The sequence below is a fragment of the Dipodomys spectabilis genome, unplaced genomic scaffold (assembly GCF_019054845.1).
Source record: "Dipodomys spectabilis isolate Male_0828 unplaced genomic scaffold, ASM1905484v1 ptg000140l, whole genome shotgun sequence".
In the NCBI taxonomy this organism is placed as follows: domain Eukaryota; kingdom Metazoa; phylum Chordata; class Mammalia; order Rodentia; family Heteromyidae; genus Dipodomys; species Dipodomys spectabilis.
The window spans coordinates 32,049,243-32,073,369 of NW_024870817.1; the positions used below are offsets into that span (position 1 = coordinate 32,049,243).

General features: G+C 35.4%; 1 protein-coding gene across 1 annotated transcript in view; it reads left to right on the forward strand.

Annotated features, from left to right (window-relative positions):
• The window catches only part of Adamts6 (ADAM metallopeptidase with thrombospondin type 1 motif 6), a 202,128-nt gene that overhangs the window by 144,769 nt on the left and 33,232 nt on the right, over nucleotides 1-24,127 (forward strand). The window contains exons 18-20 of the mRNA XM_042690837.1: nucleotides 628-791; nucleotides 1,408-1,546; nucleotides 19,463-19,592. Coding sequence (XP_042546771.1) covers nucleotides 628-791; nucleotides 1,408-1,546; nucleotides 19,463-19,592 — 433 coding nt within the window. The remainder of the gene's footprint in view (nucleotides 1-627; nucleotides 792-1,407; nucleotides 1,547-19,462; nucleotides 19,593-24,127) is intronic.

The following is a 24,127-nucleotide window of genomic DNA, read 5'->3' on the forward strand; positions in this document are numbered from 1 at the left end:
AGAGGGTTATTCTGATTAAAATACAATATATGCATAGCTGAAAAGTAAAAAATAAGTATGATCCTCACCTCTACCCCCTTTCTAATTATTCTTTTTGTTGTGATTTTCCTTGCTAATTCCTTATTTATCATTCCAGATAAACCTTTCATTCTTTTCTATCAATGACATAAATATTTAAGGAATACCTTCTTAATGTTCACATAAAAATTGCTGTTTTAATTTGTATTTAAGAAAATTGTCAGCTGGGTGTGGTGGTGTCCCAAAACTTAGGAAGCTGATCCAGAAGGATAAGGAGTTGGAAGACAGCCAGGTCTTTTACAATTAGACCCTGTGGAAGGAAGGATGGAAGGAAGGAAAGAAAGAAGGAAGGAAGGAAGGAAGGAAGGAAGGAAGGAAGGAAGGAAGGAAGGAAGGAGGAAGGAGGGAAAGGAGGAAGGGAGGGAGGGAGGAAGGGAGGGAGGGAGGGAGGGAGGGAGGAAGGAAATCATGGAAGGAGGGAGGTAAGGGAAGAGGAATTGGTCAAGTGTCATCATCTCTCTAAGTGAACATCCATGTTCATTGTATACTTTTGTGCAGTAGTTGACCTATGATAATTTAGGAAATGAAGTTTCTCATTTTATTTTCTAGCTTTAAAATCTGAAGGGGATGATTACTATATTAACGGTGCCTGGACTATTGACTGGCCTAGGAAGTTTGATGTTGCTGGAACAGCTTTTCACTACAAGAGACCAACAGATGAACCGGAATCCTTGGAAGCTTTAGGTCCCACCTCTGAGAATCTCATTGTCATGGTAAATGTGTCTTTATCATTTTATTTGTACTATATTTACTTTCCTCTTGTGAGGTGAGAAAAGGTCAGATTTTATTATGTCTGTTCTACTGGTGATGAAATCAAGGTAAATGCAAGTAATTTCCTCAGAATCTGTGCAGAGTCAAGGTATTTGCTCTTTCTATGTATCTGTTTTGTCTTTTGTTGCTTTCTTGAATAATATTTTTATATCCAAACAAAACAAATGAGAGAAATATTTCTAACCTCTCCATGAAAATAAGAGGAGGAAAAGAAAACTTATTGACTTATATCAGTTTGGCGAGGTTGGGATTTCATTGTTACATCTCCACATAGTTACACTAACTAATTTCATTCCCCCTTTATCACACCCAAAAAGGAGAACCATTTTAAAGTATATGCTTTTGAAAGCTATCTTGAGTTTGAGGCCAGCCTGTGCAACATAGCAAGACTCTTTCACAAAGACTGACAGACAGATAGATAATAAGATGCCTTTAAAATGTTTTTAAGTTTCCTATAAGACTTGCTATATAACGTTTTCTTCTTCAAAAGAAATAATAAATATCTGAGTGAAGGCTCATTGTATTCTAATTATCTTCACCAGCTGTTTTCAATGACAGGTTCTACTCCAGGAACAGAATTTGGGAATTAGGTATAAGTTCAATGTTCCCATTACTCGGACTGGCAGTGGAGATAATGAAGTTGGCTTTATGTGGCATCATCAGCCTTGGTCAGAATGCTCAGCTACTTGTGCTGGAGGTAAGACACCCACTAGGCAGCCCACCCAGTGGGCAGGATGGAAAGCAAAACATTCTCTCAGCTGAACTTTGTGTTGGTTGAAGAAGCTAATTGGAAACATTTTTTGCAGGTTTGCTTCAAGCTGTAATTTAGCAAAAGAAACTTTACTTTAATTGTATTATATTCCATTTGTTTTCAACCTCATGTAATTTATACAGATTTGTTGGTAAAATACATCTTGGCACAATGAGTGTCTCTGCCGGTGTTCTTCCTGACTATCTTGAAGGTGGGCTGCTTTTTTGTTTTGTTTTGTTTTGTTTTGGTGAATATATTCTTCGTAAAGAACATAAATAGTTTTCCATAAGAAAATGGGCAAAACTCAGACATCACAGATACAGCTTCTAAGAGTGGGGGAAGAGAATGTATGTGTGCCTGTGTTTGTATGATGGTGTGTTTCCCACAATTCTGTACCAACTCCCTTCTCCAGCCATCAGAGTTAAGAGGCTACGTAATGGGATGCTACAAATAATTATTGGTGTCTGGTTCTCTGGGCTAATGGTGTATAGCAATCCCATTATAACTCCTCAGAGAGATAGAAGTAGCTGCTAGGCAGTGGTTGGTGATATGTTGGTTGTCCCATGTGCGTTTTTCATGGGTGCCTTTTCCCCACAATTTACTCTATTCCTAATCCTCCTCCCTCTAGTGGCCACCAATGCAATTCTTTACCTCTGGCTGGGAGAGCAGGACAGTTGGCTTCCTTCAAAGCCAACACCCTTGCTGCTGCATGGACTGGTGAGTAGAAGTGCTGTGCAAGCAGCATCTTCCTTCTCTCTGGAGACTAATGCATCACCTCCACCATATACTTTGATCCCAATAGTCAAAGAAACAAACCTATTCCTCAGACCTAGTCTGGACTTGAACAACACCTCACCACTCCAAAAGCAAAGATTCACTATCCAGTAGTGATGATTAGAATGGGTGAAGTTGAAATTAAGTGAGTCATTCAATGTATTACATTCCCATTCTAAATTGAAGAAATGTGAATTCACATGGACTTTTTCTTATCTTGTCCCATATTCACTGAGTCTCTAATAGCCTCTGATTCTTTGAGACTTGGAGAAATTATTTTCAGAGAAAGGATTAGCATATAACAGATTCCGTAATTTTAAGCTCATAAGAATTAAATCATCAATTTACTACAACTCCAATTTTCATAGTGAAGGCCATATAAAAAGATCAAAAGAGCAAATGAGCAATGCTATGTTAATGTTCTCTTCTGTGTGAAATATCATCACGTACAATTATATTTTTTAATTCTCTAATCCCTACCCATTTTACATGTGAAATGATAACTTACAATACAGTTTTAAAGACTATACCACATTACCATTTCTTTTAATAATTACAAAGTTCCTGCTAATGCCACTAATGAGTGTCCTCAAGTCCTTCATGGTTTATTCAAGTGAGTGCCACTGCTTTATTTTTTTAGCGGCATTTACATATATATCTTTGTTCTGATTGCATTACTTTTAGTTTGGATAAATTAACCTTCCCTCTTCCACATACCAATAAAAAGTCTCCATTAGAAGAGTTCATATAGAGTTCAGTCCTTGAGGTAAAGCGAGATAAACCTACTAAAGAAGAGTCCAAATAATTTAAAGTCTAGGAAATCCCAAAAGGCTAAAATTAGGATTGCTTAGCTTAGAGAAGAGAAGGCAATGGGGTAGCATGTTAGTGTCTTCAAGTGTGTGACAGAATGTTGAATGGGAAATTGTTAGAGCCTGTTCTTCTTTTTCTGAAATTGCTATATTTGGGGATGGTTTAGAGAGTCTTGTCTGAAGCCAAGGAGGGATTAAGTAAATTCTCAATGTTCTTTCAACCCTATGATTCTGTTTGTTCAGAGAGCAGATAGTATAACAAAAAAAAAAAAAGGAAGGGGTAGGGGGAATGCAATGAAATATTGATCTGAAAGGAAAATTATTATTTTATTTGAGTAAAATTTATGAGGAAAACCTAAAACGTTGGTGGTAATTCAGAACACTTGTATTGAGAAAAATTACATCTGACTTCCTATGAGTCAGAACAAAACAAACAAACAAAAAACAAGGTGGGGGAAAAGCCCCTGGAAGAAGCATTTTCTCTTCCTTATATGTATGTCTTTGATGCGGGAGCTTCTATCTTAGATATTTGAGGTACTTCTTGGAACCTAAAACCTGTTTGCTTGTGAGTGGTGATGAATATTAATTAGACCTTTAGCTCATTGCCTTCTTTGGGGGTGGGAGGTACAGTGATTGGAAGTTGTCAGATGTGGTATCATTTGGCTTGGTAAGTAGTTCTCAATGTAAGGACCCTAGTCCATCAGCATCAACATCAACTGAGAAGTTATTGGAAATGCCAATCTGGGGACCCATTTCAGACCTACTGAGTAGGAGTTCTTAGAGTAAGGACCAAGAATCTATGATTCTGAGCTCACCCAAATTTGTGTATCATGGGTCTTGACTTTCAGAGAAACTGAACTCTAGCCGTTGAGAAACAGAACCCACAGCCTGACCACCCAAACCTGTATATAACAGTGGATTCATTTTGCAGGGTAGAACAGTATTTTAGGACACACAGGCACTTAATGCGTGTTAATAGCCAGCCAATGAGTGAAAGGAATTAATTTCAACAAGTATACAACCTGAGAGTTTAGAATGCATAAGTAAATCAAAGTTCCTTTCTTTTGTTTTCTATCATTTTACTCAGTAGAAACTCTAGAAGTAGAACACAATAAAAGATATAGAACATCCTAGGGTGGGTATGCTAGTGTAAATAACAATTATTGAACTTCCTCTCAGTACACATAATCCTACTTTAACCATAGATTTTTCTAAGTAAGGAAGCTTATGTTTGAAGAATGAAAAGTCCCCTAGGACTTTGGAATTTAAATTGAAGGGAGATCCAGAGTCATTTCTCAGTAATGGTAAATGAAGCTTCAACTGCTTAAAATCCTCTCAAGAAAAAGGCATGTGTTAGCTGGGTGCCGGCGGCTCACACCTGTAATCCTAGCTACTCAGGAAGCTGAGATCTGAGGATCATGATTCAAAGCCAACCCAGGCAAGAAAACTTTGTCAGACTCTTACCTCCAATAAATCACCAGAAAACCAGAAGTGGCTCTGTGGCTCATGTGGTAGAACACTTGCCTTGAGCTGAAGAGCTCAGAGACAGTGCCTAGGCCCAGAGTTTAAAAAAAAAATTGTATTTTATTTTTGGTCAAAAACTTAATATAAATTTAGTTCATAATTGTGATATTCTATTTTTAGCTCTCTAGGGAAGTTCTTGAGACTGTCATTTTTTTAAGTGCAGAAAGAGGAAAGCAAGAAATGAAAAGAACTTTCTGTTTTGGTCAAAAAAGATACCTAAGGTTCTTACCAGCATACTCATTCTTACCCACCTACTTATACTGGTAAAATTAATGGCCTCTATTTGTTCTATTAATGTCAAGATGGTTGAACTTGGAGTTTGGGGGCTGTGATGATAGCCTTTTCTAATAGAAAAAAAATTAAGACATTTTCAGACTGTTTTTCTGTTGCTTAGCACACCCAATGACAAATCTAATATGCAGGAAACACTGGTGGTGATTCAGTACAAGTAATAGCCTTCTCTCTGAGTCAGTGACGAAACACTTCCTTAGCTTGATTGGTAACTTTGAGATGCTATGGTCTGTTCTTTTTAGGATAAATATGACTTTAAAGATACCGCTGTGGCTCTTCCTCTGCAAGAAAATCCAATGAATCAAAACTTGCCTATTTTCAGAACCACTGATACTTCCACTGGAGTTTCTTTATCCTTCATTCAAACTATTGCATACTCTGTAATTCATCTGACTTGCAAAGTTATGCACTACCATTATGAGGATTAGTGAGTAGAATGTGTTCGTTGAAAGAGTTTGGTTGAGAAATACAGCATTAAAAGTATTATTTTGAATAATAATTTATGCCCTTTTCAAGTTTAAAATAAAATTTGTATATTCATTCTTTGATCTTTACTCTTCTTACATATCCCTGCCCCCCCTTTTTTACTGGTGTTTGGCTAGATGGTGGTTCTCAAATTTTAGCATGCTTCAGAATTGCTAGGAAGGCTTAAAACACAGAACTAGTTCTGCTTTTTATTTTTGATTCAGCAGGTCTTGCTTTTACATTTCTAACAAGTTTCCAGGTGATGCAGGTTCTGCTAATGAAAGCACAGTACTTCCAGAAACTTTGCTTGACAATAGGTTTCCTAAAATAAATACCTATTAAAGCAAAATGGCCAGTTCTTAAGGTAATCATGTATAATGCAGTTGTAATTTATATAACCACTAGTCTTTTTGAATTATGGGTGGTTCATTTGCTCAGCTATAAAGTAATAAATAAATTGTACAGTTTACAAACATTTCTGATGCTCTGTCTCATTTGATTGTCCTCAACAACCACTAATATAGGCTTTGCTACTATTTTTCTTGTTTTGTAGGTAAATATCAAGTGAAATACTTTGCTGAAATCCAGACTTAGCAGTTGAGTCTCTAGTGATATTTTAATGTAGCATTTGTCTGGTAATCCAAGCATTTCAAACACATGTATACACATAGAACAATGCAACCCATTAAAATTGTTTAATAAAGGGTCAAGAGGGAATGAAGAAAAGTAATAAAGGGGATGAATTTGATCAAAGAACATGCATACTGGAGTGGAGATATATGAAACTTCTTTATATGATTAATATATGCTAATAAGAGAAAATATAAAAAAGAAGGGAATGTAATAGTCTCACTTTAAACAGAGCTCTTTTACCACTTAGCAACTCTGTATAGAGAAACATGCCCATTCCCACTAAATATATCTCCTTCACTAGCTTGAAAGTTTGTTTTTTCAAATGCTTTCCCTAGAAGTAATGTTAACTACACTGCATATTGAAAACACCTGGAGAACTTTAAGCAATTCTAGTATTTGCTTCCCGACCCCCAGTCTTATTTAATTGCTTGGGGCATCAGAATTTGAAAAGATCTCTGAGCAATTCTAATGTGCAGCTCACATTGAAAAGTATTGCCTTTGATATGGGGTGAAAGTTCTAATTCTGTCCCTCAAATTAACATTCAGATGCAAATATCTCTGAGGTGCATTACTAACACACATTTCTCACTAATTGGCAAGTAGTTAATTGTAAGTGTTAATGAGATTTAGAAATGAGTACTGTGGTGAGAAAATACAGACTGATGTCCGAGGAGGAATGGAAGAATTGAAAGAATGCCAATTAATTTCATGATTTTATTTAGTGTAGCTATTGGCCCTCAGACATGCTTATAGAAAATATTTTTGTAGCTTAGTTAATGTTCATGCCTTTATCTTTACCTAATGGATCATTTATTAGCATCTAATAAAGATTTTTAAATTGGCTGAAATTGTGCAAAACAGTTTTTTTTTTTTTTTTAAGCTTGTCATCCTAATTTCAAGTTTCTGTGAGGTGTACTTAAGGAGCTAAAAATGAATGAAGTTTGATCATCAAAATTCTGAAGATTACCCTCCCACACCCAGTTTTTTATTTTGGATCTCATATTTTTCAGATTAGGGATGCTCAACTAGTAAAGTCTATGCAAATATTCTTAAATCCAAACAATCTTGAAATCTGAAACTGTTTAGTCCTAAGCATTTTGGATAAGGTGTATTCAACCTGTAAATGCCAGATGGTCATTAGACCCACAAGTCAAATTATAAGGCATATGATTCACATTTTAACCTCAGTATTTATGAAAAATAATAAATATTTCTTTTCTCTGGGCATTTATTGTTTTAGGAAGTTTTTTTTTAAAGAATGACTCAGAATGCAACAGTATTTATAATTACTACCTTGACTTTCTGGATATCTTCAAATTCCCAATGTTCAAACCATTCCCTTCCCCCTATCCATTCTATCCATTTTCCCAATGAATTTCACATAACCTTAAGAGTTGATGCTCTGAGTATTTTATACCTACTTTATACCTAATTTTATACCTACTTTGTGCTTTAAGAAACTACAAGAATACTTAATTCACCATGAAAAGAAAGATCAAAAGTACGTATGATGTATTTATTCCTGCTTTACATTTATACTCTCAATAACAGTCTTTGTCCTTCCATCACCTCTGTTAACACTCCTAATAATTTGTCCAAATTGATCTTTCCTAGGCCTTTATTTCTTTCTGTCTAGAGAAGTGAAAATTTGCATTCTAAAAACCTCAATTTGGTTAGGTTTTATAAATAGAGGCACTGTCTGCTAGATATTACTTTCTAGTTAGGGGGGAAAAGTTAAAAGTTTGTTTAACTAATCTTTGCTGAATGAGATAAATTTATTGCCACGGGCCATATTTTATTTAAATGCAACACTAAATAGTACAGGTTTTTAAAGCTTCTTTTATATTTGACCATTAAAGAATGTGATTGCTTTCCAGTTACTATATAAAATTCTGTCATTATTTTTCCTTTTATATCTATATAATTGAATTATTCTTCTATATGTGATGCTTCTTGTATTTATATTTATCTTTCTTTCCCAGATGTCATTGTAAGCTTAATGTGTGCATATGTGAGGGTATGTGTGTGGAGGTGAGAGAAAGAGAGATATAGAAACAGAGATAGACAGAATGAATGAATGAACAGCATATAAACATGAAGGTTATTCTATATATTTCTTTTTCTACATCAAATTATTTTTAAGTTCATTTTTCTTTATGAATCTTTATCCAATTCAACGGGAGTCTTATATTCTTATACTGGAGCTCTGAGATTTTATAAAATGATTAAATGGTTTTCATTTTGAAAACCATTTTGAATTTTCCTAATTTAGTGCTGTATTTTGCAGAGGCTCTAAGATGCCCAAGGGCAATGCAGCAGGTGCGCAGGACACTGTGACATATTGCACCTTTTCAAGTTCCATTGGTTACATGCCACAAAATTATTTAGTCCTGTTTAATAAACTGCACTCAGTTTTTCTGCATAGAAAGTGCAGTTAAAAAATAATAATAACATCCTGAGAGTTCCATGAACAGAGGCTTTGAGATTCCTGATTTCATGTAAAATGGGAACCATTAAGATTGGAAAAATGTGCCCTTACTCCTTTACATATATAAGCTCACTCTTCAGAGCCTTCATAGTGTTTACAATGTAAAAGTTTAGCTTCTCTGAACTTACAGTTGAAGAACTAGAGGTCTTAAAGTATGTAAATTTTTTAATATCTGTCTTGACTATCCTTGATGTGCCATTTAGCATGTGTTTCTCTCCTGGACCTTTGTTAGATCAGCGTAAAATTGTTAGACAATTAAAGGAGAAAATGAAAGGGTGGAAAGAAGAAAAAGGACATCTACAAAGAGCTTCTTATAACAATTGTTTCTTTGTGCCTAACATATTTGTATAATACCCTACACTGTTCTGTTTAATAACATATTTTGTTGTTGGTGGTGGTGGTCAGGGGCTTGAACTCTGGTCCTAGACGCTGTCCCTGAGCTCTTTAGCTCAAGGCAAGCGTTCTACCACTTGAGCCACAGCGCCACTTCTGGTTTTCTGGAGATAAGAGTCTTTCCTGCCTGGGCTGACTTTGAACCACAATCCTCAGATCTCAGCCTCCTGAGTAGCTAGGATTACAAGGGTGAGCCACCAGTGCCTGGCTTAACAACATAATTTTTAGCATAATTTTAAAGAATTTAAAGAGCTCATTGCCTTGGACTTCAAAAAACACATGTTTTCTAAGGAAATACTATATATTTACATTATATGTTATCTTCAAGAATGATACAAAGCATCACAGGGTACCAGTGGATCATGCCTGTAATTCTAGCTACTTGGGAGACTAAAATCAGGAGGATCATGGTTCAAGGATAGCCCATGTAGTATAGTTCACAAGATTCCTCAGCAGAGTGTTGAGCACAGTGGCACATGTCTGTCATCCCAGCTATGATGAGAAGCCTAAATTGGTGGATTGTGGTCCAGGCTCAAACCTGGCCAGAAACAATACCCTATCTGGAACACACACACACACACACACACACACACACACTCAAAACAAAACAAAAAAACTAAGGAAAAGGGACAAGATGTGGTTCTGCAGTAGAGTGCCAGCCTAGCAAGTGTGAGAATCCTGAATTCAAGCTTCAATATAAGCATATAAGTGTTGAATATGTTCTTTTCAAAGCTATTTGGAAGGCAGAGATCAGAGGATCACAGTTTGAGGCTAGTGGGGCATAAAAGTAATAAGATCCATCTCAGCCAATGCTGAGTATGGTAGCATACTCTTGTCATCCCAGCTAGAGGGAAGACACAATGCCTGGGCTGTCATATGTGCCAATCATCTCTAGTAACACAGGGAAGCACAGGTGGGATGATTACAGCCCAGGCTGGCTCAGGCATAAAGGAATGGATAATAATAACCAACAAGAAAAAAGGTTGGAGGTGTGGTTCAAGTGGTACAGTACCTGCTTTCCAAGATTGAGGTCCTGAGTTCAATCCCTAGTAAGTACAATAAAAATAACACTTTTGTATTTGTTTTTTAAAGTAATTATTAGAAGACTGGGGGAGAGTGCCAGCTGGTAGGAGCACTTGCCTAGCAATCACAGGACCCTGAGTTGAAACAGCATACAAAACAGTATGTAATGCAGTCTGTAGGCTAGTTCCTAATGCCTGACAAAAGAAAAGAAAAAAAAAGCTCTCAAAACAGCTGTTTACCAGAGAAAACAAGAGCCAAATACTTTATAGTTTATACAAATGCCCTTTTAATTTCTTGCCAGTTCTAAAATGTCTACCTCTAACACATTTAACAACCCTAAGAGGTCAGTTTGCAATTTTTTTTTTTTTTGGTGAACTAATGGAATGTGTTTTAAACAAGTAGAATTGTGAGCCTGGACTTCTGCAGACATAGTAATCACTAACACTTGTGTGGCAGCATATAAAGGATGCATACACTGTGACTTTCATAGAATTCTCAAACTAGTACAGACAGAAGAAAGCAAAAGCAAATCCTGATTTATTTTGTTAGTTTTGGTGTTACTGGGGTTTGAACTAAGGGCCTCACATTTGGTAGGCAGACATTCTACCACTTGAACCATACCTCATGGTCTTTTAACAGTTGTTTTCAAAGTTTGAAATTAAGTGTGAAAGATGAAAAATGACTTAATTATATCTAAATTTGGCTATCTTGGACTTAGGAGTCTCCTTGCAAAGGTAAATAAAAGATTACAAATGAAAACTTAGTTGGAATAATTAAGAGCATTTACTCATTTCCTTATATGTCTCTTTGAGGACACACAGCTACATAATTAGTTTTGAAGAAAATTTCTATAATTTTTTGCTGTCAGGTTGTACAATGTATTACTGTTCAAAACTCTGAGGGTCCCTTTACATTTTATTTCTGTGTATTCCAAACTTAGACATAAAACAGATCACAGTGATGTTTTTAATAATGCAAGCCCCTGAAAAATAGAAAGATTTGCTCCCATTCTTGCTCATCATTCCTTTATATTCTTCTTGTTCTTCAAAAAGAAATTTAGAAAACTAGATAATGGTCTGTTACTGCATGCCCATATTCAATCTCTTCCACCATCCCTTTTTTAGGTCATTTTCAATGTTGAAAATAAAAATGTGCTTTAACATATGGAGCTAGTTTTACTAGGCACCATGGCAGGGCATCTATGAACATCATAGCTCCTGAAATCCTTGGCTCTGAAGCCATCTATGGCTCCTGGTTTCTCTAAGTGCTCATATAACATGTCCTGTAAGGACCCAGAGTGATGCTTCTATACAAACATAGACAATGGCTGGTTCATACTCCTGAAAGTTAATGTGTTTGTTCACTTATTTGTCCAAAATAATTATTTGCACTCATTTTTTCTTTTATATAACCTACTTTTCAAAAACTTCTTTGCATTTAAAATTATATTTTTCAATATAATTTAAGATTTCTGATTGCAGAAAAAAAAATCTTACACGTGGACGGTTCCCTTGGTAATCTCAGCATTTTGAAGGGTTTATCTCTATGCATTCTTAAGATTTATAGTGAAGACAAGAAATCTCTGCGAGTGCAAAACATTTTCCCTAATGCTGTCTTTCTTCTTTTATCACTTAACGTACTCTCTCTTAAGCAAAGTTTCATTCACTGAGACCCATAGATAAGAATGAAACAAAAGTTTGTGTGTAATTCTGTCATATGAATGATCAGTTTGACACAGATTATGTTTCCCTTCTCAAAATCCCTATTCAAAACAGTGTTTTTAACAATCATAATGTTATGGAGGGTACTTTTGGAAAATATTAATCCTGCTTGTGATAGTACTATTCTTACTTTCTTATTTGAAGAAATGAAGATTTGTGTTTAAAAGCTATAGAGCTTAGTATCTTCACTTTAAATCAAATCTGAAATATTTGCTCTTTGCCTCCAAGAAGAGGATTTTTATATGTGATTAAAATAAAAGTTTCTGCTGAGTGCCAGTGGCTCATGCCTGTAATCTTAGCTACTCAGGAGGCGGAGATCTGAGGATCACAGTTGAAAGCCAACTCAAGCAGATCCAATGGATTATAGAAAAAGTTGGATTATGGCATTGTGGCTCAAGTGGTAGAACTCTAGTCTTGACCAAAAGGAGCTCAGGGATAGCATCCAGGCCCAAAAACCAACCAACAAACTAATAACTAATAAAAGCTTCTGTATTGGTCATAAGTCCATCACAATATATGGAAGAAGTTTGAGGCTTTGTAATCTCAATACCAGTCCCTTAAAAATTTTAATAAACATATGGATGGGGCTAAGAGAGATGGGAGAGAATTAGGAAAGGGCTGGCGTAGGTCGAGATGCATTGTACTCACAAGCTAACATGTTGAGTTGAAATCCCTTTGTACAAGTACTTAAGAATAGTATTTTTTTAAAGAGTCCTATATGTAAAAATAAATAAGTAAAAATTTACAAAAAAATAAGATTTTAAATAAATGCTAGAAACAAGTAAGTTCCTACCAAAGATCCTAGATATTCCTTTTTAGTAATATGGATTCTTTTTTTATATTGGGAAATTTGTCTTTCAAAAAATCCTTGTTTTGTAGTTAGTATCACTCTGCCTTTTGACATGGTTGGCCCTAGGGCATGTGCAACCAACTGGTAAGAATTCTCTGAAATAATCCTACAAAACAAAATAGTAAATCATAGATGCCTGTATTCTTTATTTATTATTGTATAGAATACAGAGGAAGAGGCAGACATAGAGGGAAAAAAGTTAAACTATTAAAATGTGGAAGAAGGAAAGAGAGAACTATTTTTGCAACAACGAAATGTAAAGATGCTATGTCAATAAACTAACTTTACAACTTTGGGGCGGGGGAGATGGAAGGGCAGGGAAGGTAAGGGGAAACAAAGGAGGAGGCAACAATGCTTGATAAGAAATGTACTCATGGGGCTGGGAAGGTGGCTCAGTGGTAGAGTGCTTGCCTTGCATGCCTGAGGCCCTGGGTTCGATTCCTCAGCACCACATAAGCAAAAAGAAAAAAGCCAGAAGTGACACTATGGCTCAAGTGGTAGAGTGCTAGCCTTGAGCTGAAATGCTGAGGGACAGCGCCTAGGCCCAGAGTTCAGGCTCCATGACCAGACCCCCCCGCAAAAAAAAAAAAAAAAAAAGAAATGTACTCATTACCTTGCTCATGTAATTGTAACCCCTCTGTATGTCATTTTCACAATAAAAAAACTTATTAATGAAAAAAGAATACATGCTATACTATATTTCCAACAGAACACATATAATATTCAGTTTATAGAGAAAATATATAGAACTGAAAACCCTACTCAAAAAAAAAAGAATTTATGGAATTTAAAAATCATCTAATTTGATTGCCACATTTTACAAAAGGGAATGAAAACTTAGACTATTTATCCATAAGGAGATTTGGGGTAAGGAAAAACATCAGAACATAATAAAGTAAAAGGGAATAACATCATAGTCATTAACCATACAGAGTTCTTAAAATCAATAATAACTGGGAAAGGTAAATCATTTTGTACAGCAGTACAAAATAATGGGAGGGTATAAAGCAAAATATATTAGTTCTGAACATGAAGATTTCATTAGATAAGGTATAGTCATCATGCAATATAACTGTAATGGCAATTACTTTATCTACCCGGCCCTCCCCCCCCCCCCCCTTTTAATATAATCTCATTGAAATCAAGGCTGTCTTACTTTTCTCCTTGTGGTAATGAAAATCACGTCTTACATACAGATGGAAGCCCCATTCTACCTTATCATCAGTACACACAAGTGCTTTAGAAAAATACAGTATTTTTAGAGTCACAGTTTCCTTTTGGCCACTCTACATTTCCTCAGGACATTTACTTTTGCTGGGAAAGCAGAGAAGAGAAATCTTTGAACGATAAAAACTAGTAAGAGGCTCTTCAGACGAAGGAAGCCATATGGATGTTGTTGATTGGTACCCTGGGTGCCAGCTGTTAGATCCAAGGCAGATGGGCTTTGCACTGCCCTGTAAATGCTTGTGTCTGGCCAATAATCATGAAGAACAACAGCCAGATTCCAGCAGTGAAAGGCAGAGAGAATTTTTTTCTTTAATTTCCTGGCATTTGTCACTGTTTTGATGATATCTGTACTGACGATTTGGACTGAATGAATATCACTGGCCATATGCTCTGTGTAGTGTGGTTATATAGTATAGTATCCCTTGATTGCTAACCACTTTGGATGCAAATTAGTGCCTTAGGCACCAGCAACATTTGTAGTATAGCTCTCATTCCCATTACTCTCAGAGGAAAAAAAAAGTGTTTTGGGTAGAAATGAAATGCGTTGACACTAAGTTCAGTGATTCAGACGTTAGTTACCCATCAGTCCCAAAGATACATTTATAATTCATTCTTTCGTTTTCCTCACTCCTTTGTAGCTCTAATTTCTCACTTGGATGCCTCCAACCTATGTCAGGCTTTATGAGTAGAATGAACAAGACTCAACTCTTTCCCTGCCCTTAATTAACCACTCCCACCCCTTTATATTTCTTCAGTTAACACCTCTCACCTTTTCAAGCAGTGATTCCTGAACATTTTCTTCTTTCTGTTATATAATGGTGAACTGTCCTGAGCAAAACAATATATTGCTGAATAGTGTGTCAAAAGTGGGGTTTATAAAAGCATTTCTCTGAAAGACGATAGGGTGGGAGGGTCTCATGGGAACATTGGCAACTTATGAGGGGAGCATGAAAGATACTAGAAAAGAGGCAAGAAATGAAGGTCTCTGAAGTCTTCATTCAGGATTGGCCTCAGGACTGTGCGGTTTTCTCACTGGAACCATCCATCACCACCTCCTACAATAAGAACAATAAGTGAAGGAATCCATTCAGTTCTGTATTTCTGCATTTCTTGCTCTTTTTCCTCTTTCAAAATGCCATTAAAAACCATATCTTGCTAGATCAGTGATTCAACTAGATCCTTCCATTGTACAAAAAAAGATTTGGTGGGAAAATAGATCTTAACTATTAGAAGAAAAGTAAATATAGAACCAAAAACACCCACAGAAAAAGTGAGAATTGTTGTTTTCTTTTGCTTTTGTTTTTCCTCAGTGCTGAGGACTGAAGCTACTGTCTTGCAGTTGTTAGGGGACACTTCCACTGAACTACATCTCTAGTCCAAGGGGAAAATTTCTGGGCTAAGAATCATTAAATCACCAGTGGCTTACACCTGTCTCCAATCCTAACTACTCAGGAAACTGAGATCTGAGGACTCTGGTCCAAAGACAGGTTGGGCAGGAAAGTTTCTGAGACTCATCTTAAACTAACCACCAAAAAGTCAAAAGTAGTTCGTTCTGTGGTTCAAGTGGTAGAGTGCTAGCCTTGAGCAAAAAACCTCAGGGTTAGTACCTAGGCCCTGCATTCAAGCCCCAGGACATACACAAAAACAAATAAATAAATAAATAAATGTTTACAAAGGTTAAGTTTCTAACAACATTTTTAATATGAAATCATTACTTTTATAAAACATTAAAGAATTCCATCAAGGAAAAATAGATATACAGTTGGCATGCCAGTAACTTTAGAGGTTTATAAATAAAGCAATGCATTTTAAAATTTGCCCAATTAAATTCAGTAAAACATCTGCCTATCTCCAGGGAATATGGACACTAAGCCACTAGAATTTTGTTTTTGATTAGATGTATCCTGATTGACCATGTGGACATTTTATGTTGTTTTGCTTATAAACTATAAGTCTTTTGATTTGAAAACATAGTGGTTTTGTTTAACTGGATGTAATTATTCCCAACAGGGTTTAAAATCAACTTAGCAATGTTTCACAGACTACTTTAAAAGAAGCTATGTACAGACACTAATCAAATTTCTAAATTCCATTTTTCTTGTTCACTTAGATTATTTCCAGTTGATCTGTATTTTCTACTTTATAAAGTTCAAAGCTGCAATTTGCCTTGATTTAAAAGTATGTGTTTAAAAAATCCATCCATGTAGATACATTCATTTATTGATATCATGTTGTTACTAACTTAAAAACAAAGTAGAAAAAAGAAATTGTGATCCTGCCTGGTCTTAGGGTAAAAGTTGGAAGGAAATTTGTGCACTGTTAGAGGAAAATAGTAGTGTTGTAAGAAGATTTGGAATAGATTACTAGTATAGACAGTTCTTGAGTGTGAAATACCACATTGTCTAATATAACAGTTTAGAAGAAAATTAATAAAAGATGAATGCAAAGAAAAATATCTTCATAAAGTGTAGAACACTTTCAGCTGTCCTTTCAAGGACTTTATTTTTTACTTCATAAAAAATAGTCTGAAATAATTTCTGGAAAAAAACCAGAAATATTCTCAATTTCTATTTTTTAAGACATCTGGAAGGCATTGGCAAATTTAAGTCTGTTTGTAGTTCTTACCACATAGTCCAGTATCTTATAATAAGCATAATGCTTTTATTTAGTAGCTATTATCTGTTGAATGAATGAATGACCTGCCACCCCCATTCAGCTGGTAGTTTAGTTTGTGTATGTATGCAGTTTTTTAAACCTGTATCTCTCCAATAACAAAATAACTCTTAAATGAGGGAAGGGATAACGAGTTTGGGAGGAAATGCACTTATTACCTTACTTAGGTAACTGTAACCCCTCTGTACATCACCTTGATGATAAACAAAATAAATAAAAACAGAAAACTGTAAACGTCTTGAGGAAAAATATGGAACTATTGATAATTTTTATTTTGTGCCTCGTGGTTTTATATATATTTCCAAAATTTTATCTAGGACAATTTTTTGGCGATATGCGTGGCTAGAATTCAACTTAAAAAGAAATATAAATTTCTACTAAGTATATTAACATCTCATCCAGGATTCAAGTTGAAGAGGTTCTGCTTTTGCATTACACATTTAATAATTGTAATTATATGGTTATGAGCCGGCATGCTGGTGGCTCTCAGGAGCCTGAGCTCTGTGGATTGTGCTGGGAAGCCAGCCTGGGCAGCAAAGTCCATCAGACTGCCAAAAGCCAGAAGTGGAGCTATGATTCAGGTGATAGGACACTAGACTTGAACCAAAAACAAACAAACAAACTCAGGGACAGTGCCTAGGCCCTGTGTTCAAACCCGAGGTCTGGCACCAAAAAAAGTAAGATTTTACCTTAACCTCTGGTGATGACTTAATGTTTCCATCATTGAAACAAAGCAACAACAGTTCAATTTTCAAATGCTGAAAATGTTTTTCCTTTTCTGAGAAACAACAAGTGAACTGAATGCCAACATTCTTGTTTCAAGTGTAGACATATTTGAAAGAGTAAAAAAAATAAACTTGCTAACTTATAAAAACAATCCCTTATTCTTTCTGGTACAAGCAAAACATTGAACCAGAGTGTGTGGAGGCTCTGATCCACTCCTGTAGCTGCTGTTGGTAGCTGAATTCTGTGACTAACGGTAGAGCTATCTATCAGGGAGGACCACATGGATTCAGTTATCTGCCCACTGGATGACACAATGGGGAGGTAAACTGATGAGTATCAGGAACATCTGTGCATGGATCGTAGCCATGCCTTTAAGTGAGTCATTCTTCCCTCAAAAATCTAAAGTAATAGTTAAAAAAATTCCAAACTCTTGTCATCGTATGAACTGAGTCATTTAGCCCATTCAGGGGGTTTGGAGGGACTCAATACAGTATATAATTTTAAGATATTTTTCCAGTGAAATTGTTGGCTATATTTTAGACTTCTAAATTTAGTAAAACTTAAAAAGGTGACCAGGAAGAGTCTTGAAAAAAAGACTATTTTCAACAATTGACAACTACCATGGAGGCTATAGGATCTCTGTCTCATATACTTGGTGGTTAATAGTTTTCATTGTCAGCCTTTAAATTCAAAAGCCTTATGGGGGCACATCACCTGACAACTCTACCATAATTGCCGTGACTTTTAAGGGAGATTGGGGAAAGCACTTGTGCCTAGCTTTTCAGTCTCTTTCCTTTACCAAATGTTACTGTTTCACGCAGATTCTCTGATTTTTGTAAGTGAACTGTTTTATCTTAATCTTTTCTTTTTTTGGAGGAAATGATATCTTAAAAATAACTGAAAGAAAAGAAAGAGGAAAAAACCTGAAGGATTTTGTTTGTGTGTGAGTTTAGCTAGGTGCATATCTGTGGTTTCCAGAGTACTGTTCATGTAAATTTTGCAATTCTTGTTGAGTAATTTAACTTGCCTATTTATAAGGCTGAGGTTAATGATTAGAAGGATAGATTAGGTTGTACTTTTGTTTGCTTTTCTAAAAGTAACCTATCTATGTGATCTGAAACATTAAGTGCTTTCTGGTTGTTAGATGTTTTTTTTCTCTTTAGTCAAGCTATATCTGTCTCTACTTTTGATTCCTTGATATGAGAGAGAAAAGAAGTGTATGCAAAGTGTATGCCAAGGATGTTTATAAGCAAGAGTATATGTTGTATGTCTGAATTGTGTGAAATGCGAGCAAAATATAATTGATATCTTTGCCAATAAATAAGAACCGTGTGTTTAGAATTTTAGACATTCTGTAATGAGAATATTTTAGTTGTGCTCAACAAGTCATATGGACTAAATTTTTTAAGAACAAGGTAAGAATTCATAAATTAAGATTTTAATGAACTGTGTATGTGTCTCCTTGACATTGATACAATATAATCAGCTCTTTTAGACAATACAGATTAGTTGCTTACAGCCCACAAGAGGCTCACTCCAATCTTTAAAGCACAAACTCCAGGGGCTTTTAGAGAGATATGCGTGTAAATGGGAGGAAAAGATGAAACGTATAGATGTGATGTGTTCCTAACGAAGACTAAATTGATGGGACTTGTCAAAAAATGTCAATAACTAAACTGGTCCCTCTTATTTATTTATTTTTGTGTCAGTCCTGAGGCTTGAACTCAGGGCCTTGGTGCTGTCCCTGAGCTGCTGCTCTAACCACTTCAAGTTGTTTTTTTTTTTTTTTTGTGGTTAATGGTAAATAAGAGTCTTACAGCCTTTCCTCCCTGGGCTGGCTTCAACTGCAATCCTCAGATCTCAGCCTCCTAAGTAGGTAGGATTACAGGCATGAGCCACTAGCACCTGGTTTCTTGTTTTATTTTTAATATGTAGCCATTGTTTTGCATTGAAATTACAATCATACATTTATCTCATGATATTTGGGGAAGTTCAAGTTTGTTTTTAGGGAAAGCACGAAGAAGAAGAATATACAAATGGAAGCACGAATGTTAGTTTTCTAAATATAAACACAATCATTTTTTCCTAATTTTTCAATATAATGACCAGGACTTTTCTCCTTTTTAGAGAAGCAGTCAAGTGTTTCTGGCACAGCTAAGACAGCAGCGATCCAGTGAGGTTCATTCTACACAGTGGAAAGCTAGCAGACCTAACTTTTTAGAAAGTAAACTGCTCTACAGCTAATGATGCTTTCCTTTCTTCTAGGTGTCCAAAGACAGGAAGTAGTGTGCAAAAGGCTAGATGACAACTCTATTGTCCAGAACAACTATTGTGATCCTGACAGTAAGCCACCAGAAAATCAAAGAGCCTGCAACACGGAGCCCTGCCCACCTGAGTAAGTAACAGAGAGAAAGAAGAATTAACTTCCTTCAGTTACAAAGAGAAGAAATATTATATATTCACACCCAGAATCATATTCTGTGATACAAATTAATGTGGATGAAAAAGAGAGGAAACAACATAGGAGATAGAATATTGATGACTTTTTTACCTAGCAAAGATTCCTATGTGCACATAGGTTTCAGTTATTAACTGCTTGAAAGAATTTGGTCCTGCCACAGTTCTGGAAATGATTTTAAGGCATCAATTCTAAGCCATATCTGCCAAAGGGTTTCAAGTAAAGTAGAACACCTGAATGCTCTCCTCCCCCAAATCAAGGACCTTTCACAGGGGCTCACAATGAACAGGTGAACACATTTGTGAAAATTTGGGTGGTTATCTTTGTATTCTCTGACTCAAACAAGATTACAGTTCAAGCTGGGAGCCTGGGTGAATGTCTCTAGCCTGTTTCTCTAGCTGCATTTGAATTTCTCAGCCTCTTCTAGCACTGAGACTTCTAAAGAACTCTGTGCTTCCTTGCAGGTCCTCAGCCTGCTGAATTTGTGTTGTCTTACACATATTAAAAAAAAAATCCTAAGGCACACATATCACATTTTAACATCTATAAATAATTTTCACTTTGCAAAAGATGTTGTCTTACAACTATAGCACTCATTTCCCTCCTTTCTTGATGATATATAAAATAATGTCTAATTTTATCAAAAGAGAATGATTTTCTTGTACTCCTGACTTTTCCAGGAATGTATCTAAAGTCCTAAAGATTTTTTACATGATTTAGAAAAGCTCCAGAATGGAATATCAGTGCTTTAACTTGCTAACCCAGTTTTATGTTCCATTATTTGAGGTATCCCGTCTCCTGAGTGTTGGGCGCAGGAACAGCGATGTATACTTGAGACTCATTCTAGCTGTAATTGCTATGTCAGCAATTATAACTGACATAGCAGTTATACCTCACTGTAAAGGGAAGCACCTGGGAGGCAGCCAGTCATTTTAATGATGGCTTTAGAATGAGACCTGCTGTCCAACACGTGCTGTGATCTAGAAGAATAAAAAGGTTTCTTGATTGAGCAAAGACAATAATTACATGAAGAAAGACCAGGCTGCTAATTCTGATCATGATGGATGCTGAACCTCATAGCATTTCATTGTTGTTTGGGAAATCAGATTAATCATTAATCCTTTGGCTAATTATCCAATCATGACATTGATAAGAAGGATAAAAAGAGTAAACAAATGAAGGTATATGCCCCACGCCCTTTAGAACTGTAGAGGAATACTTTATAATGAAGTCACGTTTTTTTCCAAAAATGACCACAGTAGAGTTTCAAAAACTTGGGATCTATAGTAAGTTATATATACATGTACATGTATATTACACACACACACACACACACACACAAACACACACACACACACACTTATCTTAAAGCCCCCCATATGGGTAAAGCCAGGGACATTTTATTTATTTGTTTCAAAACTATAATGCCTTATAAACTTCAATTTTTTCCAAAGTCAAGGTTTTTACTTAGTCTCTTGAAGTGATTTAGTATAGTAGCTACCAAGCAAGGAGCACAAGACTAGAATTATAAAAAGGTTTTACTTTAAGGTTTTGAATTTGATGTATATCCTTTTTTAAAAATGTGATCACCATTCAACTCCTTAAAATTCAGAAATGGGAAAATATGGAACTATAATTTATTATATGTTCTACCAGTTATTTTTTGCATTTTCCTCTTTCCTGCCAATTATCTTTATAAACTTATCTAAAAATAAGTTTTTTACTACCTAAAATAGCTTTCATTATGCAAAACAAAGTGATGCTCAAAATCAATGAGCTAATTTTGTCTCCTCTCATGTTTCCAATAACTTAGGATATTGTTCGTGCAATTGAGAAGTTGCAGTGTACCAAGTTTATTTGTTAATACTCAAGACTTTAAATCATAAAATGTCCTGCTTGGTATTTTATCAACCATTTAAGACATCTGAATAGAACTGGTTACCCTGTTTTATTTTGACCTAATATTTTTTATTTGTTCACGCTTACATGATTAAATGTCCTATATCCTTAGAGATTTCAGTCATTGCTCACTGTATCCTATCCAGTGATTTTTTTTTTATTTTAACAGTTGAAGAAAATGTTAATATGCACGATTAAAATTAAGTTCCCTATCTCCTTTCCTGTTAAATGAAATTAACTTAAGTTTGGAAGTAAAAAGGAAATTCAAAAAGGAAAGATCAAGGGAATATGCAAGAAAGAGAACAATTTAGTCTGACAGTTTTTTCTTTTTTGGAACGTTTAAAGGTACATATTTTAAATATAAAACATCAGTCTATAGTTTAGTTCCTTTTTAATTTCTTACTTATTCTTTTCAACTCATACTATGACAACCACAAGAGTTCCAGTAGACATTGCAATTTTAGGGATAAAATAATAGATACAGCGATTTAATAAGAATTTATATGAATGTAAAAGAAAGAAGACATGCTCTGTTTCAAATGATGGTGTGGTAAACAATATTACTATTAATAAATGTATCTTTCATCCTTTTTCTACATATGTATAAGTACGTATACCGAACAGAATTTATTATACATATGATTATTTGTAGTCAGATCTCCAAATAATTTGAACATTAAGTATCTATGACAGTGTTTAGAAGATATGTTATTGTTTATTTAAACTGGTATTTCACAGTTGCCCAATTTTGGCTATATTCTGGCCTTGAATCTCCTGTAATAACCATAGCACTAACCATTATCTGCCTGAAACTGAACTGTCCTTATTATGTCTTTATGAAAAATAAGTTGGAATGGAATTTCTGGTTCAAATCTTTCAGACACATTGTCATATTGCTCTTCAGAAAGGCTGTATGAATGTGTACTCCCACTAACAAGACATAAGGGTTCCATTGCCTGGCTGGACACTGGGTATTTCTATTTTTATATCCCCTGACTATTTTATGAGGGGAAAAATATCAGATATCTGTTCCGCTATTTTTCATTTCTTTGATTGTTAATGAGACTGAACATTATAAACTTATGTTCACTGGCCACTTGTATATTTTCTTTTGTATTTAACTTTTCTTTTTAGTTTTTTTTTTTTTTGTAGTACTGGGATTTGACCTCAGAGTCTCATGTAGGCTAGACAAGTACTCTACATCTTGAGCCTTGACTCTAGCCCTTTTGTGCTACTTTTGGTTTTGTATTTTTTTGAGATAAGGTTACCTTTTTTGCTATGACCCAGCCAGGACTGTGATTGTATTTATACTTCTTACTGTAGATAGGATGATAGACATGTACCACCACACTCAGCTTTTCCTTTTAAGATGGGGTCTCATGGACATTGTTGGGAACTGCTCTGGAACTGCAGTCTTCTGATCACAACCTGGCTTGTGGTCCTCCAACTTGTGCTTCCTTATGTCACTGGAGATTACACGTAGTTGAGATGAAGTCTTGGGAACTTCCTATCTAGGCTATGCCTGAACTTAACTCCATCTGATCTCTGACTCCTGAGTAGCTAAGACGTGAGAAGCTAGGTGTGGGTAACTAGCACTTGGCCTTGCTACTTATTTTTAATGAACTTTTGATGTATTAAAGTAACTTTTACTTGTTTTACAAATATTTTCTCTAGTTTCTATATGTCTTCCATATTATTTATGGCAGTTCATCTGTTTTTTTTTTCTTTTAAAATATTACATGGGAAAACTTTAAAACTTCTATTTCTTTTATTGGTAGGATATTTAGAAATGTCTTACCTCTTGTAAGGTTTCTTTCTTCCTTTAATATAAACTTTATTCTACCTGACAAATGTTCTTTTGATTTGAGGAAGGAATCTATATTTTCACATAGCATTATTTTGCAAGACCATTAATTAAAAACCCCAAATGATACTTTCATCAAAAAATATCTTTTCAAATATGCAAATATTTCAAGTATCTTTAGTTATATTGAAAGCATTTCTAAGTACAATATAGAAACATAGAAGACAGTAAGATTTATAATTGCATTGTATAATGAAAATGACAGGAGACTTGGAAGAATAGACAAAAGAACCATTGATAGAAAAACAAGAGTAGTGTTATTTGGAAAACTTTGAAGGATCAGCAGAAGTCTTTCTGGGGAAAATTAATATGCTCATAGCATCAGCTTTTTATGAGAAAGAGTATAGTAGTCCAGGTTGTAAGCTGACTATGAGTGAATACAATGGAATTCATGACATAAGCCTAAATAATTGGGAAAAGGAAGGGAGGAGTTGATATTACAGTATTTGACTGATAGAGCTAGGTTTGGGTGCATACTGTAATCCCAGCACTCAATGTGAAACAGGAAGTTGTAAGTGAGGCCAGCCTGAGCTACATACTGAGACAAAGCAAAGTAATTTTTTTAAAAAGAGATGACTGATGGGAAGCTATGATCCTTCTTAAGGAAAGGAAGCACTAATAGGTTGGAGACCAAAAAGAAAGGCCAGGAGTTTGGTTTTTCCCATGATGCATTTGAATAGCAAGATTATTTCTACAAATGACCTCATGT